Raw genomic sequence first — 18,592 nt, forward strand, 5'->3', positions numbered from 1 at the left:
CATAAAAATGGTACCTACTGCCGTCTAGCAAGGCACGCTACAATACAGATGCGAGTGGGGAGTCAAACTCTCGCGGCTGCCAGAGGACTAGCCCGCCACTGTAACCCTAGCTATGTAATAGGCGAGAGGCTGAGGGCTACGGAAACGGAGATCGGCACCGCCCTATGCGCCACATGGCGTGGGAAGGACTTTGAAGGATGAGTAAAACTTTAATGGTAATCGTTCGATTGGACGACAAAAGTTAGCGCTGGCAACCTAAGCTACTGCTCCATGATGCAGATCTGAACTGTCAGTCCGGCAGTAGCATATTTCAATTATTATTATTATACTCCTTCAAAACTCTCCACAGCTTAATGTACCCTAAATTATTAATTCCTCTGCTACTAGAACTTCTTTCTTTCTGAATGTGTCTGCATATATCGGTGTTATGGGGTTTTGTGGATTTATGATAATTATGCTGCTTCGCCTATTTAAAAAAAAAAGCACTATGTCCTCTCCAAAATAAAATAAAGCTCTGGGGAAGTGGAATTGTTTTTCGGGCGAGTGTGTTTTGGGTGCTGCAAGTAAGGCTGGGAGATTTTTTTTGAGGACTCTGCATGTCTGGGGTTCTTCAACCTCTGACCTATTTACTGTCATGGAGACACAGTCAGCGAATGAATGGATGAATGAATGGATGGATGAACAAGAAATTTTTCCCAAAAAATATTTTTAGAAATAATTATTTTAAAAAATAAAAAGAAATAGAAACAAATTATGAATTAATGCCAAGAAAAACAAACAAATAAATACAATTGAAAGGGGATGAATGAATGAATGAATGAATGAATGAAAGGGGAAGGAAAAATAAATGTATATGATTTTATTTTTTAAAATTAGAAATATTTAATGAAAATAAGAATGAGAAATTTATAATTACCTAAGTAAACAGTAAAAATGTTATATAAATAAATGAATAAATATAAATTGAAACAAATATGAATCAAGGAGAAAGAAAAAAAACTTATAATTAACTAGTCATATAGTAAAAACAAATACATCTAAAATAAATAAATAAATAAATAAATAAAGTATATGAATGAATTAATGAATGAATAAATGAATGAAAGAAAAATGCAAAAAAGTAATTATTTTTAAAAACTCAGAAACAGGAGCAATAAATATGAATGAAAATAAAATTTTAATTAATTAATTAATCGGTTGATTAACTGTAAAAAGAAATAAAAAGTCTTGTAAATGAATAAATAAATGAAATTAAAAGGATGTGAATGAATGAATCAATGAATAAGAAAAAAATGAATTAATAATCCAGAAAGAATAAATATCTGAGAATATAGCAGAGATACATCAATTAGAAAAATAAACTGACTAAGTTTACAAACTAAAGTTACATAAAAAGTAAAATAAACAAATGAATAAATAAATAAACATTAATAAATACATTACTGTATTGGAAGTAGCCAATTTGATAAAATTTTATTTTTAAAATGTGCTTCTATAACACTATTATATTTCAATAATTAATAATTATTATGAACTTCATCCTTCATGTAGTGATTCACACCATATAGCGTTGAAATGTCAGAGAATTATATGATATGATTTTTTTTTTTTTTTATTAGATGAGCTTGTGGTGTTTGATAAAAGTGGCGGTTACACTACCAACCCGACACGAAAGTGTGTATGAACGGAGTGTGATCGACTCCTGCACGTCGTGGGTAAAACACTAAATATGAGACATAAGAAAGGTAAATAATTTAACAAGTCACCGGTCTCTGGGAACGTCCAGCGCCGTGTTATAGTCCGGAGGTCCTCCTGGTAACATGTTGAACAGCAAGTGATTCATCCCCTTATCCCATCTGTAAACACACACACACACACACACACACACACACACACACAGTTAAATCATACGTACATGTGGTATTTCTTTTTTTAAACTGTTTCTCTTTTTAAACTGCTGCTCATGCTCCATAACACACTCAAGGAAAAAAGCGCTATCTACCCTCTTCCACATACATGAACTCAAAGACATCTATGATTAGCTCGAGTCACTGTGATTGACAGGAGAGACAGTATGCCACTCCCACCCAAAGAGCAGAGACAATTTTGGTCTCTTTGACTCCTGGTAAAAAAACTCAAACACCTCTTTCTCTTCGTCGTTGTCTTCTTCTTCTCCTCATTATTATTATTATTATTATTTAGTAGTAGTACAATCCTTTAAAAAATTCACATTTACAAAATGTAAATTATCATAAATTCATGACAGTAAACAACATTAACACCATGTAGGAGGATAAAACAGATGAAGTGAAAATAACTAGATTAAGGAAAAAAATTAAAATATAAAATACATTAAGTTTTTAAAAATTTTTCTAAAAATCGACACACAATTTTCCAAAAAATGGTATCCTGTGTGTTTTATAAAAAAAGATGTATTTGAATTATTTTCACCATCTGAGTCAAATTATCAAATTTATCCTCTCTAAACTGAGATTTTAAACGATTAAATTGTTAGTTTGGAATTTTTTTTGCCATGCTGTAAAATCGAGAAAAACGAATAATTGTTTGATGAATTACATCTCTGTTTGGGAGGGGGTGTGAGAGAGTGAAAGAGAGGGGTGTGAGAGTGTGTGTGTGTGAGAGAGAGAGGGGGGGGTGACAGAGAGAGAATAAAAACAAAGCGGTGTAGGTGAGACTCGGATCTGTTCACCTGGGTAACATGGCGAGAGCCTGCGCGGTCTCCCGGATGCGCAGCGAGTTCTGGTTCAGCACGTCGATGGACGGGATGAAGAGACACGCCCGAGTGACATCATCGGTGTAGAAGTCGCTGTCGGAGACGGCACTCAGCAGCTCGTTATACTCACGGGACAGACCGCTACTGCTGATGGGCACGCCCACCTCGTCCACAAACCTCTGCAGGGGGTAGATGTAGACCTGCGCGCGCACACACACCTTATAAAATTAGACACTTATTATTATACAAATTATTTATTTTTTCTGGAAAATGGAGCCAAAATCCTTTCTAAGTTTAGATCTTAGTGTTTTTTTTAAAGAAATGATGTATTTTTAACTCATTTTACTTCCTAGTTACCTTTTTGCAATGTAATATTTATTTTTTTTAAAAGTCAGAATGATCGATGTGTATAATCTTGAATAAGAATTGTTTTATTTAACACCTTTAATATAATCAAAGAAAGTCATTAAAAACAGTTTCTTATTTAAAATGAAGGCCTGGGAACATTTATTTATTTATTTTTTTACTTATTTAATTTTTATTCAAATTTTAATGTTAATGGAAATTTTAATTCGAATACTGTTATTTTAATTGCAATCCAACTGTACTGAAATCCATTTACTTTTTATTCACCTTTTTAATAACATTTTTAACTTTTTAATAACTTAATAACTTTATTCTACTTCAAGATCTATTTTAATTTTAAAATTAGTGTCATTTACATGCACTTTTAATTTACTTTTTAATTCTTCATTTATATCAGGGCTTTGAACCGGTTCAAGGAACGAAAACGAAAACCGGGAACTTTTTCTATTTCACATGGAACAGAAACGAAACCAGAAACTTTATTATTTTTTATGTTCCGGAACAGAAACGCTTATTAAAAATAATGGTAACCGGTTAATACCGGTTTTTATTTCGTTCCTCAAAGTTTCCGTAGCCTACAAATAAAAAAGTCATGCAAGTTTCTATGACCCGCCGGGGTTCACTTCCTGTGTGACGTTCGCTGATTGAATGGAGAGAGCGGGAAGGTGGAGTGCATTACTGAGTGTCTGAGCAAAGAAGAGCCTGAACTTTGCAACCTCCCTATTGGCTGTTTGTAAAGATGTATCAGTTGTTGCCCTTCCCACGGGAATCATCGCGGGCTCGAGAGACGAGACCTGACGAATTAGTTCGTTGGTAGCAGAACAAAATGTCTGGACACAAATCGGGTTTTCAGAAAAGGAAAGAAAATAAACGGAGGGTCGAAAATACAAAAAAGGAGGCAGAAAATGCAAAACGAGTTTTAAGGTAGGACAAATGGTTCCTTTTCTGAGGCAGCCCGCCGTGGCTGCCTGAAGGCTTATTTATTATAGCCCATTTAGTTAAAATAGTTGATATAAAATGTTTATAGTTATGTGATGGTTGTCCTGATTTAGACTGGTGTTTTTGTTTTTTTTTGGGGGGGGGGGGGGGGGGTTGCGCGATGTTGCACCCGGGTCCAGATTAGGGCAGAACCGGCCCTGGCTACATTTCAGGTGTAGTTTATTTTATGTATGTATGTATGTATGTATGCATGCATGCATGTACTTGCATAGATGTGTACTTGGTCTTCCAATATGGCGCCTAACAAAATCTCGCGGCGCGGTGACGTCATGCGGTAGCCCTCTATAGGGCCTGACTAGCCTTTGGTAACACACTAAACGAATTCTCTTTCATTTTTGGCACTTTTTCTGTTTGTGTAGATGGGAAGACATACTGAGAATCCAAATCGCCAACATTTGAAATAATTGTTTTGAATTATTTCTTGTCTTATTTAATGAAGGTTGTAATAGAATTAGCCTACATTTGGCTTAAGCTGGATGAGACAGAGACATCATTTTATAGCCATTTGTTAAACAGCTGGCAGGGAACGTAATTAACCGTTCCGGGAACGAAATTTTTTTGTTCTAACCGGTTCGGGAACGTCTATTTAATGGTGGAACCCAAAACCGGAAACGTTAAAATTCCGTTTCTGTTCGGAACGAACCAATAGGAAAAAAATTCTGGTTCAAAGCCCTGATTTATATTAATTTTTATCTTGAAATTTACATTTTATTTACATGCACAAAATTTTATTGCACTTTTTTTATTTAGCATTTCAAATGTAATTTCAATTTTAAATTTGAATGTAACGGAATTTTACTGAATTTACTTCGGTTTGATTTACTTGTTTTAAAAATAATTTTTAATCGTATTTTTAATCTAGTACTTGAACTACTTGAACCACCTCCCACGTTTGACTCCTTCCAGTTTGCCTACCAGCCAAACCGCTCCACTGAAGACGCCATCTCCTCCGCTCTTCACCGGAGCCTTGCACACCTGGAGGAGGAGAACACTCGCGTGCGGATGCTGTTCCTGGACTTCAGGTCAGCGTTTATTACCATCATTCTACAGCATCTGGTGAACAAACTGGGTCCCCTGGGCTTCAGCACCCCCCTGTGCAACTGGCTGCTAGATTTCCTCCCTGAAAGACCACAGTCAGTGCGGGTCGGACAGAACACCTCCAGTGTCATCACCCTCAGCACAGGCTCCCCTCTAGCCTAGGCCCGCCCATCCTAAGCGTGACGCAACACGAGGGCCTGTTGCAAGCTTAGTCTGGCCAGGCAAGCTATCTACAGCTCTTCCAAGCTCCCGAAAAATCGGGAGCCAATCAACTTTGAGCATCTCCAACGGCCCTGGGTAGAGGCGTGTTCAAGGCACTAACGTAGTAGAACTGCGACCGGAAGCCATAGATTGTTTACAGAATCTATGCCGGAAGCGCTTCATTCACGCTTCCGCATCTATTACGCATAGATGCTGTATTGAAAGCATTCAACAGGAAGTTCTCATTGAAAACGGAGCAAAGAGCAGCCCTGGAGGTATTTATTGAAAGGAAGGACGCTTTCGCCTTGCTCCCGACCGGCTTCGGTAAGAGTTTAATCTACCAGTTAGCCCCGTCGCGTCGCATACGTCAGAGGAAAGAGTGATGTGATTGGTTTAAGCTTCGTCACAGCCTTTTCTGGCTTCAACCAGTAGCAAACTGAGGCATTTCAGGGAGGCGGGTCAACCACGGGCTCTGGGAAACGGTTGGGCTTAATATCTTGGCCAGACCAATAGCTCGTAGAGCTTTGTCGCGTTAGCCAGACTAGCTCCCCTCAGGGCTGTGTTCTAAGCCCTCTGCTGTTCACTCTGATGACACATGACTGCGTCCCCAGGGCTGCCAGCAACCACATTGCGAAGTTTGCGGACGACAATGACCTGGCCTACAGAGAGGAGGTGGAGCAGCTGGTGGGCTGGTGCAGGGAAAACAACCTGATCCTGAACGTGGACAAAACCAAAGAGATCATTGTTGACTTTAGAAAGAACCAGCCCAGCCACGCTCCACTTCTCCTCAACAACACGGCTGTGGAGGTGGTCAATAGCACCAGGTTCCTGGGGTGCACATCACCGACAACTTCACCTGGTCTGTGAACATCGCGTCACTGGTCAAGAAGGCACAGCAGCATCTGCACTTCCTGCGTAGGATGAGGAGAGCCCACCTGCCCCCGCCCATCCTCACTACATTCTACAGAAGCACCATAGAGAGCGCTCTGACCAGCTGCATCTCTGTGCGGTGTGGAGGCTGCAGTGCCTCTGACTGGAAGACTGTGAGGAGAGCGCTGAGGACCGCGGAGAAAATCACTGGGACTTCTCTTCCCTCCATTCAGGACATTGCACCAAGGCGCTGCATGTCTCGAGCCAGAAACATCATCAGTGACCCGTCACACCCTCACTATGGACTGTTCTCCCCTCTGGAAAGAGGTTCCGCAGCATTCGGTGCAGGACCACCAGGTTCTGGAACAGCTTTTTCCCCCCAGGCCACCAGACTGCTGAACTCCAAACCCAAACTCTAAACTTCTATTTATAACTCGAACAATTCCTAATTCCACAGGTCACTTTATCATATTTTTGCTGCTGCATAATTTAATACACTTCATATTTAATTCTGTGCTGAGCCAAACTGCAACGAAATTTCGTTGTGTCCACTTGTCGCATACTGAATGACAATTAAGGTTGTCCAAGTCTAACCAACGTTTTATTTTAGTTTTGAACTTAATTTTAATATTTTATTTTCAGTTCATTTTAATAATTTATGCATGGCAGAGCACTGATGTGAGATTATAATCACTTGCGAGGCAATGCATCATAAATGATTTAAAATGTATGTGTTCATGCTAACGCTCCACGTTCAGACCGTGTACCTGCTGACCGCAGGTTTCCAGATGGTTCTGGAACTCACCTTGATCCTGTTCTTGGGGTTGTAGCCGCAGCGGTAGACGTCGAAGCAGGTGTGCATGCGGCAGCTCAGGTCTCCTCTCTCAGGGATGGGACTGGACGCGGGCAGTTTGACCAGCGGGGCGTCGTGCACGCTGCGGCGGTCCAGAGTCCACTCTGCTGAGGACTCGATGGAATGAGGCCAGAACTGGAACATTCCGGTGGCGATTAAACCCAGCAGCACCACGGAGAATAGGGTGATGTAGTAGATCCGGTGTTTGGTCTTCATGCGAGGGATGAGAGCTGGACCACGAGAGCTGTATTTCACCGACGCACACATGCTGAGCACAAAGCTCTGAAAAACACACACACACACACACACACACACACACACACACACACACACACACACACACACACACAACAGAGCCATGGTTCAAACTGTCCTTCTTCCACACTCCTGATTCCCTCTTCCCTTCTCCATGTTCCTGACTTCCTAGTCCTTTCTCCATTCTCCCTACTCTCTTCTCCTTCCTATCCCTTTCTCCCTATTCCCTGTACCCTTCTTCCCATTCCCTTCTCCATATTCCCTCCTCCCTACTCCCTGATCCCCAATCCCTTCTACATATTCCCTACTCCCTGATCCATTTTACATATTCCTGACTACTCCATACACCCTATACCCTTCTCCCTGATCCCTTCTACATATTCCCTACTACCCCAAACTCCCTAGTCCCTATTCCCTTCTCCGTATTCCTTACTCCCTGGTCCCTTCTCCATGTTCCCTGCTTCCTCCTCTGTATTCCCTACTCCCTGTTCCTGTCTCTATATTCCCGGCTCCCATCTCCCCATTTCACTAGTCCTATTCCCTACTCCATATTCCGTCCTCCCTTACTCTTTACTCCCTCCATCCCGTTACTTACTCCCGATTACCTACAAACAGAAAAGTGCATTAAATCAGTATTTACTGATCCGATCCGAGTGTTGTATCGAGGAATATAAGAAAGGCAACAAACTTAGTTAGTAACTGAGAAACAGTTTCTCAAACAAAAAGGCAAATAAATAAACAAGGAAACAGACAGACATGAAAGAAAGAAAGGGTGGGTGGGTGGATAAACAAACAAACATACAAACAAATAAATAGGAAACCAGTGAAAAATCATAAGTAAACAAAATTATACATAAATTAATCAGAAGAAATAAAAAAAATCAAGAAGAAAGAGTTGAAGAAAAAAATAAAGAACTGACACAATTATCCCTGTGAGGAGAAAAACCAGGGAGGCGTTTACTTAAACAGCGTGAAGCGTGATTATAAAAATTACTTATTATTATATCATTATTTACATTTTCAATTTTCTAACTAGGAGCACTGGGACTTTCTGTAGGAGGCTGACAGCGGAGGAACGGGGGAAAACTTTATTAGTTTACAAAACCTGTCCAGAAACATGGATTTAATCAAGTTTGCTTAATTAATTAATTAACTAACTTGATTGGATGGATGGATGGATGGATGGATGGATGGATGGATGGATGGATGGATGGATGGATTTAAAGTGAATGCGTTTAAGGAGAAGATCGCACTGTGGGAAAACACAATGTCCAAAGACAGGCTGGACACATTTCCATAGATTACTAAAACAGCTTGCTTTCACCTGAAAAGTCTCTCCAAACTCCGTCCCTCTTTAACTTCATCTGCAGCTGAAACGCTTATACATGCTTTTATCACCTCAAGACTGGACTACTGCAATGCCCTGCTCGATGGCATCCCAGCCAAGCGACTAAATAGGCTGCAATATGTCCAAAACTCAGCTGCTAGGGTACTCTGTCAGTGCGTTTACATGCACATAGAGAAAATCGAATTTCTGCCGTTGCTCGACTGAAATCGAAGTTCTAAATGCCATGGAAACACCTTAGCTCGGCTGAAATCGAACCGAACTTGATTTCTCGTAATCGAGCTACACAACCTAGATTATGCGATTTCTGCCGAGCTACTTAGTGCATGTAAACCCTATCGAGCTACGTAGTCGAGCTACTTACTTCAGCACTGCCCCTTCCGGAAGTGACGAGTGACGAGACCACAAGCGGGAAACACAACAGCCTCGGTCGGCATGACAATGCATCATGACAACGGCATGAATCTTTTCTTTTTGCGGCATTGTTTGCACTGTTAAAATTTAGCTCACTTACTGTATCACCAAATACATCTGTTGCATAGCTGTGAAATGCATACATAAACAAGTCACTGTATTTGTGTGTGTATGTATATGTCCAACATCTGAAGAATGTCAATAAAAACAAAACAATTGAACTTTTTGTGTGTTTATTAAGACATAAGTTAAATTGTAAGCAAAAAAAAATTTTTTTTGTAAGCAAAAAATGGACTTTAGAAAAATATACAATTGTGCAAAATAAGTTGTCTTACAAAACAGTGGTCTGCGCAGGACAGTTTGTAGCCATACAGTCTGTTAGAGCAAGCCTAACAGCTTGAACACGGAACTTGTGAACACGGAACTGCCAGTGTTGCTAGATTGGGCGGTTTTAAGTGCATTTTGGTGGATTTGAACATGTTTTGGGCTGGAAAACGTCAGCAGTATCTGGCAACACTGCTGATAACTTTGTTTATACTCTTGAATAGCTCTTCTTCATGACGACAACCGGAAGTGTACCAACACGATGGGGCGTGTAGCGCCACCTGTGGCTCGGGTGCACAATGTACCTCACACAATAGCTCGATTTCTTTGTGTGCATGTAGGATTGGATTTCTCTGGGACCCCTGCTGGGACCCTTAGCTCGATTACCGACAGCAGCTCGATTTGGATGTGCATGTAAACGCAGTCACTCACACCAGGCCCTGGGATCATATCACTCCTATTCTCTACAACCTGCACTGGCTCCCAGTTAAATACCGCATCCAGTACAAAATTATCCTGCTTGTCTACAAATCCCTACATAACCTGGCCCCTCCCTAGTTATCAAATCTCCTAACTCCATATCAGCTACCTCTATATCTTCGCTCCACAGATGTCCACCTATTAGCAGTCCCTTACTCTCGGCTCTGCTCTATGGGTGACAGGGCTTTCAGTGTTAACGGCCCTAAGCGGTGGAATGCCCGGCCACTAGCGTTGCGCCAATGCTCAACACTGTCCACTTTCAAAAACCAGCTAAAAACATCTCTTTAGCTTGGCCTTTTCTCTCTGATTTTTAATAACATTATTATTATTATTGATTTCTCATGATCTTATTATTGCTGTTATCCTATTGTTTTGCTTTTTATTGTTTGTTTTTACTGATCAGTATCCTTGGGTATCTTGAAAGGTGCTTATAAATAAAATGTATTATTATTATTTCCTAACACCCATCATGAAATACTTAAGCTGGACACTGTCGCGGACAAAAACGCCCTGAAGAGCAGCATTATGGCGCAGCTCGGGAAACTGCAAACGCTGTTTCATGATTACTTCCCTGAGAAATTGAGTGAAGATGAACAGTGGATGCGCGATCCCTTTGGAATCGACCTCGAAAGCATTGTGTTGCCATGTAATGAAGACAATCAGCTGATTGAGCTTTCATGCGACCAGACGCTGAAAAAGAAATTCGGAGAAGTCAGCCTCTCTCACTTCTGGTGCAGTGTCATGGCTGAGTATTCCTCCCTGGCTATCCATGCAATTCAAATCTTACTGCCCTTCACCACTAGTTATCTCTGTGGAAATGGTTTCTCCACTCTGGTCCAGCTCAAGTCCAAGCAAAGAAACAGGTTGGACACTGAACATGACCTGTGTGTAGCTCTGTCTACCATAGCGCATACTTGCCAACCCTCCCAATTTCGGCGGGAGGCTCCCGATTTTAGCCTCCGTCTCCCGCCTCCCAATCGTATTTGTTAAAAACTGGATAATCTCCTGGTTTTGGGAAATCCCTACCGCCAAGTTAAAAATACTCCCGATTCTGTCCAGTCAGAATCGTATGAGAAACACTGCTGACGTCAACTGATTTTTAACCAATCAACGAACAGAACGACAGTCACTTCCGTAATGTAGGATTCACCCAGGCTGTCCGACATTTTTTACAAGCAGTCGTTCATCATGGCCACTAAACCCAATACCACACGGCAAAAATATGAATGCGAATCCCAGGTTGCCTGGGAGAATGAATTTCCATGGATAAGCAAATGCTCGACCAGCCAGTTACACATTTTAAGGTAAAGATACCTTAAATCAGAATATAATGGACATTTGAGTGTGAAATTAAACTAGTCTTCCATAGCATTTCAGAAACAAACTGTACAACTTCTAAAGTGTTTAGTGAAATTTTGCATTCGAGTGAATTTCTTTGTGGAGTATATTTTGACAGTATGGTCATATTTATAGTGCAATTTTTAAATTTTGTTTGAAAACTTTCAGTTAAAGTTTGCAAATGAGCAAATTCCTTTGTTGCATTCCGAGAGGATTTTGATCGGATTTCTAGTGTTTTTTTTTTAAATTCTGTTGGAAAGTGTTTAGTGAGAGAGACGCATTTTAGTCGTACTAAGACAGTGCAGTATTTATTTAATTGAGTTGTTACTATTTTGGTCAAATCTTATTAAAATGTAATTTATATATGATATTATAGTTCTCTGTATTTGTACGTGAGCTTACAGAAGGAAAACACATTTGATGCAATCCAATAATACTTTCATTCACTGTGAATATTTTAAGAAATGATAAACATTCTTCTAAAGCACCGCTTGTGTTATTTTCTGTGGGTCTCTGTATGGATACAATATACAGGCAGGAGATTTTTCAGCTCAAAATCGGATTTAAGACTTCCCTTTCATTGTTATTACATTAAAATTCAAGACGAGTTTTATTTCAGATTTTTCACTCTGAGCTCTCTCATGCCTGATACATGAATCCCATAACCTATAGTAACTGTCTCGTCTCGTCTTCTTCCGCTTTATCTGGGACCGGGTCGCGGAGGCAGCAGTCTGAGCAGGGAAGCCCAAACTTCCCTCTCCCCAGACACCTCGGCCAGCTCCTCGGGAAGAACACCGAGGCATTCCCAGGCCAGCCGAGAGACATAGTCCCTCCAGCGTGTCCTGGGTCTTCCCCGGGGCCTCCTCCCAGGAGGACATGCCTGGAACACCTCCCCAGGGAGGCGTCCAGGAGGCATCCGAAAAAGATGCCCGAGCCACCTCAGCTGATTCCTCTCGATGTGGAGGAGCAGCGGCTCTACTCCGAGCTCCTCCCGAGTGACTGTGCTTCTCACCCTATCTCTAAGGGAGCGCCCAGCCACCCTGCGAAGGAAACTCATTTCGGCCGCTTGTATCCGCGATCTTGTTCTTTCGGTCATTACCCAAAGCTCATGACCATAGGTGAGAGTCGGAACGTAGATTGACCGGTAAATTGAGAGCTTCGCCTTTTGGCTCAGCTCCTTCTTCACCACGACGGACCGGTAAAGCGACCGCATCATTATTACATTAAAATTCAAGATGAGTTTTATTTCAGATTTTTCACTCTGAGCTCTCTCATGCCTGATACATGAATCCCATAACCTACAGTAACTGATCAAACAATATCAACAATTCAAAAACTCTTTAACTGTATACATTTCAAATGGTTTGTAATTAATTGGGATCCAGTGTTTTTACCGTTTCAACCGCGCATCATACCCTCGTCCAATTGAAAATGTCGTTCACCCACTTTTCTCCCCATGAGAATTTTGAAAAGTTGGCATGTATGATCGTGCCTGATTTTGAGTCTCTGATCAGATCTAAAAAGCATCCCCAGCTCTCTCATTAATGATCCTGAAACAGCCGAGGCCTAATTTGCTCATTGTGAAAACAGCCTGTTCTGGTCTTTGTAAAAGGAGGCAGGCCCACCTCATATTATTTGCAGTGTTCACATCCAGTTCATACAGTGTTCAAACAAATCTAAACGGATGAAATGTTTGAGTATTTTACCAATGATTGAATATTTTAATACAAATGCCAATGTAATATCATATGTGCAGTAATATTTTTGAGAAATTAAATAAGTTGTCTTGAATGTAAAAAAAGTGGGTCGCGACCTAATGCCCATAGGGAATTGTGGGTCCCAAGGCCAGACCAGTTAAGAACCACTGATTTAATAAATAAAATACAAATACATAAAAACAAATAAATAAAAGCATTTCACAGTTTTATTTGTGGGATGTTTTTGATGCTTGAACAGTTCACTAACTGTAAAATAAAATTAAAATGGATATATGCCAGATTAAAATTTTTGTATCGAAAATCAAAAATTTTAGATTTAAGAACCAAGAAATTGTTCGCATCAGCACTGGTACAATGTCACTATGATTATGCCTGCTCTTTTTGGTACTCAAGTTTGACAAAAAAAAAAAACTGCAGATATCTCAGAATAAATTGGTTCGTTTTACTCTAAATTTACAGTCAAGATCATCATTATTTACTGAACACTTCAAAATCTTAGTGCATACCACGGCAGGGTTTCCCATACATAGACCATTGTGTTGCGCAGCGCCACACAATGGATTCCTATCGCCACACAATCAGACTCGCGATTTTGAAAAAAAAAAAATTCCATTGCGTATCGCTCCGTTCATTCATAGTGCTCTTTCTTCTCGTTCACACGCGCACACAGAGAGAGAGAGAAACGGAGAGGCGTGTCCACAGGCCTGCTGTTGCGCATATACCCGGACTGCAAGTAGGCCTGTTAGGCTAATTAAAAAAAACGCAGCCTTCCCGATTCGCCTTCCGACCCCTTATTTTAAAAGGTAGCCTACGTCGTGCTCGTGATGAGCTTTATCATAGCCTTCTTGGCTTACATGAAACGGACATCCCTGAGTCAGGCTATAAACCAATTTTGATGCATACAGTAGCAGCTTGACGTGAGGAACCGGCCTTATTGCATTATCCCGTTTATCCCGCTTCAGCATTCATGCAAGTTATTAATAATGGCTTGACATTCACAATAAATAAGGATTTCCCACTAGCCTAAATAAAATGTTATACTCGCGGGGATGCCTAGTTGATGCTATCTGAAGCATAAAATCTGAATATTTTAAGAAACATCTTTATTAGCTTTATTGGCGAAGTAGAATTGCGAGCGGGATTTCTCAGCTATGAATAGGGTAAGCACATAGAAATTCAGTATTCCTTTGTATATTTTTTTGATGTAATGGAAATTTTTAGTGCTTTGATCAGGGCTCGAAATTAACTTTTTTTCTTTGTGTCCCCCAGTGGTCCCGAATTCTGTGTTGTATTGTCCCGAATGGAAGCAATAGTGTCCCCATTTTTTCCTCTCTGAAATAACCAGTGGTTAATATTATCATATGAAGTTACTATTATATTTGTAACTATGCGATTCTGAACCCTTTATATCATTTTTACAATAAGTCACAAGACACAAGCGACACATGTCCTATACATCATCTACTTCAAAATTACAGTTATTGCATTTTCAGTTTATTAAACTTTGGCGATCTCACTGTATGAATAGATACCTGTTTATTTAACGGAGCCAACGAGCTCATTCAGAAAATGTTTCAACTCCCTACATCTGCAGTACTCTTTAGTTGAAAATAAGACCCCTTTTATGTTCATTTCATCTACTTATACCTTGAATATCTGTTGGCACTTATAAGGCCAACTTATCATTTTCACCATTATCGTTATCCAATTTTATGAACTTTCCGTTATCCATTATCGTTATCCATTTTTATGAACTTTCCGTTATCCATTTTTATGAACTTTCCGTTATCCATTTTTATGAACTTTCGCTGCCGGGTGCAAATGTTAGCAACATCAGCATAGTGGCAGGTCCGAGCCTAGTTGTGCTGCTGACTGACTAAACTTTCTGAACTAGAAAGACACCAAGAAAACTCACTTATTCTGTTGAACGGTATCTTCCGTCAATATCATCCACATCATTCCTGTTGTATTTTATAACGTGTCTAACAGTGTTCATTAAGTTCATTCAGTTGCTAGCGTTGCCTGCAGACCAGGCGATGACACTTTGGATCCTGAAGGTCCCGGAGACGTTATGTCTGGGCTTTCAGTTTCTTCCCCGCGGTCGGTCCGCTTCAACCACTTAAGCATTTTTGTTCTGGCAAGAGTCGGCGCAGCGTGTGCGGTAGCAATTCCATTCCAAGTCCATATAATGCGGACACCGGCCGAAGATTCTAGAACAGAATGCGCTGCTCTGTAGCCTACGGATGCAGGTGCATCGAAAGCGTAGCTACTAATGTATTTTTCGCTGTTAACGTTTTAAAATTGACAAATTAGGTGAATGTCTACGTATGTGTTACGGCTTTGTAAATAATATTAATGTAGAACTTTTTTTCTAGATCTATTTTTTTCCATTGTCCCGGGATTGTCCCAGATATGATAATTTTGTGTCCCGATGACATTTTTTATGGTCCCCGGGACGTCGGGACACCGTTAGTTTCGAGCGCTGGCTTTGATGATGAAGAAAATGTACTTTTTTATCCATAGATTAAAACAGACCTCAGGAATAGGCTCCAAGGGGAACACCTGGCAGCCTGCTTACGAATCTTCATAAATGGTCCCGAACCCTTACGATAGGGCACTTGAGGGTTTTTTTTTTCAGGAAGCCACGCAGAATTAAATGTTCTGATAGGGCATGCAGGCTTTGCACCAATTAGGGTAATGCTTTTTCATTATTGTTAGTTGCCTTGGTGCTACCTTAAGTGGTTTCTTACATCTAATTATGATATTTTATTTTATTATTTTGTTGTTACATTATACTATTTATTTCATTTTAGTATTGGTTGAGGTAAGTGTTGAGTTCAATATTTAAAATAAAAACCTCCAGCTTGTTTTTTGCAATTTATTCCTTGAATGTCAACTAAAGAATGATTGAAAGATTGCCACCAAAAAGGCAAAAAACTAAACTTTAACTTCAATTTTGGTGAGTAATTTTCATAAATTTAAAAGACAGGTTTTCCACCAACATCAAGCCCAGCAAACTAATGGCCTGCCCTGTAATGTAAAGCTGGGTCGAGGAATGAAACCAGGCAAAGTTCTGGTAAAAATTGTTCTAGCTGTCTTCTCTTAAAGAACTTTAAAGAATTTAGATTGAACTGAAAAATCTCAAATGCTTCTTGTAGCTTTAAAATAGTCCCAGCAGGTGACTCTGAAGAAAAATACTGTGTGTTTGAACACCGCCCGCTGTAAACACTTTGCATACACCCCAATGACCGACTCCTCCACGCACGATTCCCTCATCAGCACAGTGGAGCACCACAAATTGCTACCTGGTCTGTGGGAAACACTACACAGGTAAATTCAGCAGCAAGATCAATGTAATTCTCCTATTTTATATTAAACTTTGGTCAAATATCTGTCACATTTTGCATTTCGTGTAATTTTTTACCTTGCGCAATACCAGAAAAATTCAGTTGAAATCAAGCCATTTGAGGCAAATTGGTCCGCCTCTGAAAAAACTCGGCATTTGGATTTCCCGGGAAATTTTCGTGATGCCGCGTGCGGGACGCCTCCCTCTGAATCCTACGCCAGCGTTGGTTTGTTTGTGAGAAAACGACCTGGTGGTTTTCTGCAAATTTCTTCAACGTTATTGCGTAATTATTAAAATGGTTAACAGATGTATCGTAGGAGGGTGTAGCAACACCAATCATGATGGGATTAGTACTCATTGTTTCCCAAAAGACCGGACAATGAGAGAGAAATGGGAGCGCTTGGTCTACACAGGCTGTGCACTGAAACCGTGCAAAGCTCTCGCAGCCTGCTGGCGCTTCCGCAGGTGACGTCACGAATCTGGCTCCAGACTCCCTTGGGATTTTTCCAGACGCGTTTTGTTATTTTATTTTTTTCTGCTGTAGACAGATGGCCTTGGGCAAAATTACCCTTCTGGATGAGTGTGTAAAGGGACAGGCTTTCATACAAAAAAAAAAAAAAATGAAATTGGTCCAGAATACGCACTTTAGGGTGGCTCCCTATCCGATATAGAGTAGAGCAATTAAAACTAAATCCTATGTACCGAGTGCTTGATGGGATGTGTCCTAAGTACCTTTCCATCTCAAGAAGACAATTCTCATAATTCTAGTCTACATTCGCTTGTCATTCCTCATTTTGGTAAGTTTTAATTTTGAATCACTGGTGCTCGGTTATGGAATCGTCTTGCTTCTACTTTACTCAATCCTTGTTAAATTTTACAAAAAAAATGAAGTCTGATATGAATAATGTTATGACTTCTACTGAGGATAATGATTTTAATATTTTTTAATTAATTTTTGAATATGTTTATTAGTATTAGGTTTATATCGCTCTTTTATGTCACATCTTGTATTATGGGGACCACAATGGAAATAAGTTTTTAACTTTTTGTGTTATCCTCAGCAATATCTACAGTATTATGTATTTTATGTATTTTTTTATACTTGTGTTCATTTTTGGATCAGTTATGTATACGTTTATCATTTTTATGTACTGTATTACTGCCAAATAAATCAAATCAAGTTAAAAAAAAAAATAAAAAATAATTTAGTTTATTATTTTTATATTTTAAGCTTAAATCATTTTATGGCTCTTGTTATACAGATATCACTTCCAGTAAGATAATTCCAAGATCATTCATAAGTTATTTTGTACAAATTTTATTAAATTGAATTTCATTTAAATTCCTTTTAGATTTCATCCTTTATATTGATGATCATAGCTTGTGTCTTAGCTAACTAGCATGATGCTAACTACAGATTACAGTCCAGCCAGATGTGTGTTGATTATTAAAGTGGCCTTGCGGGTTATTTTTTGGTAACTAGTTCGCGGTTTAACCCTCGAATATAACCCAATAACCGAACTACTAACATTATTCATATTCTCCGTGTGATAAACTAGTTAGCTACAACAAACTTAGCTTAGCCTACCTCAGCTTCGTCTCGTCACCGCGGCTTTAAGAACTTTGTAGAGAAATTAATTCATAATATTTTACTGAAATTAGACAGAAACCGAACGTATAAACTGTTCAGTTTATATATTTATCATATCAGTGGTAAATATTCCGTGGAAAATGAACAGCTTGAAAATAAGGAAGAGGGAAATCCAGTTTTTCCGAGTGTACCGCCTCCTGCTGTACAGGCGACACCGTATTAGCAACTGATGCTAGAGAGGACAATACGTCAACCCGTCCGCCATGTTGGAGAGGGAATGATTTGCTAAATCACAGCGGGTCTGTGAAGAGATGTGTGCAGGGCCGGCTCGAGGTCTTTGGCTGCCCTAGGCGAGATTGAGTTTTGCCCCCCCAGAAAAAAAACCCTCTAATAACATCTAAATAACACTTTAATCTAATCACTCTATTCTATTACTATTAAACAATGTACGGTGCATGGACAATAAACAAGAAGTCATTTTTATCTTTTTCATTATTGTTATTATTGTTATCATTATTCACATAAAGTGTCACAAAGTAAAATGACCACACAAATTCAATACATATCTCCATATAATGGGCAAAAACTCTTCCGCACCCTGTTCAAAGTGTAGTGCATGGACAATAAACAAGAAATTATTTTTAGTTTCTTTTTTGCTATTAAAAGTTAAGTCATCTCTGAAGAATTAACAAATTAAATGAATAAAAAATTCTACTATTC

General features: G+C 39.7%; 1 protein-coding gene across 1 annotated transcript in view; it reads right to left on the minus strand.

The window, feature by feature from the left end:
* ext2 (exostosin glycosyltransferase 2) overlaps positions 1 to 18,069 on the minus strand; it is a 117,915-nt gene extending 99,846 nt beyond the window's left edge. The window contains exons 1-4 of the mRNA XM_060940792.1: positions 17,870 to 18,069; positions 7,014 to 7,343; positions 2,711 to 2,934; positions 1,767 to 1,856 (exon numbers count right to left, since the gene is read on the minus strand). Coding sequence (XP_060796775.1) covers positions 1,767 to 1,856; positions 2,711 to 2,934; positions 7,014 to 7,328 — 629 coding nt within the window. The 5' untranslated portion in view covers positions 7,329 to 7,343; positions 17,870 to 18,069. The remainder of the gene's footprint in view (positions 1 to 1,766; positions 1,857 to 2,710; positions 2,935 to 7,013; positions 7,344 to 17,869) is intronic.
* Between the last annotated feature and the right edge of the window lie 523 nt (positions 18,070 to 18,592).

The sequence above is a fragment of the Neoarius graeffei genome, chromosome 15 (genome assembly GCF_027579695.1).
Source record: "Neoarius graeffei isolate fNeoGra1 chromosome 15, fNeoGra1.pri, whole genome shotgun sequence".
Lineage (NCBI taxonomy): Eukaryota > Metazoa > Chordata > Actinopteri > Siluriformes > Ariidae > Neoarius > Neoarius graeffei.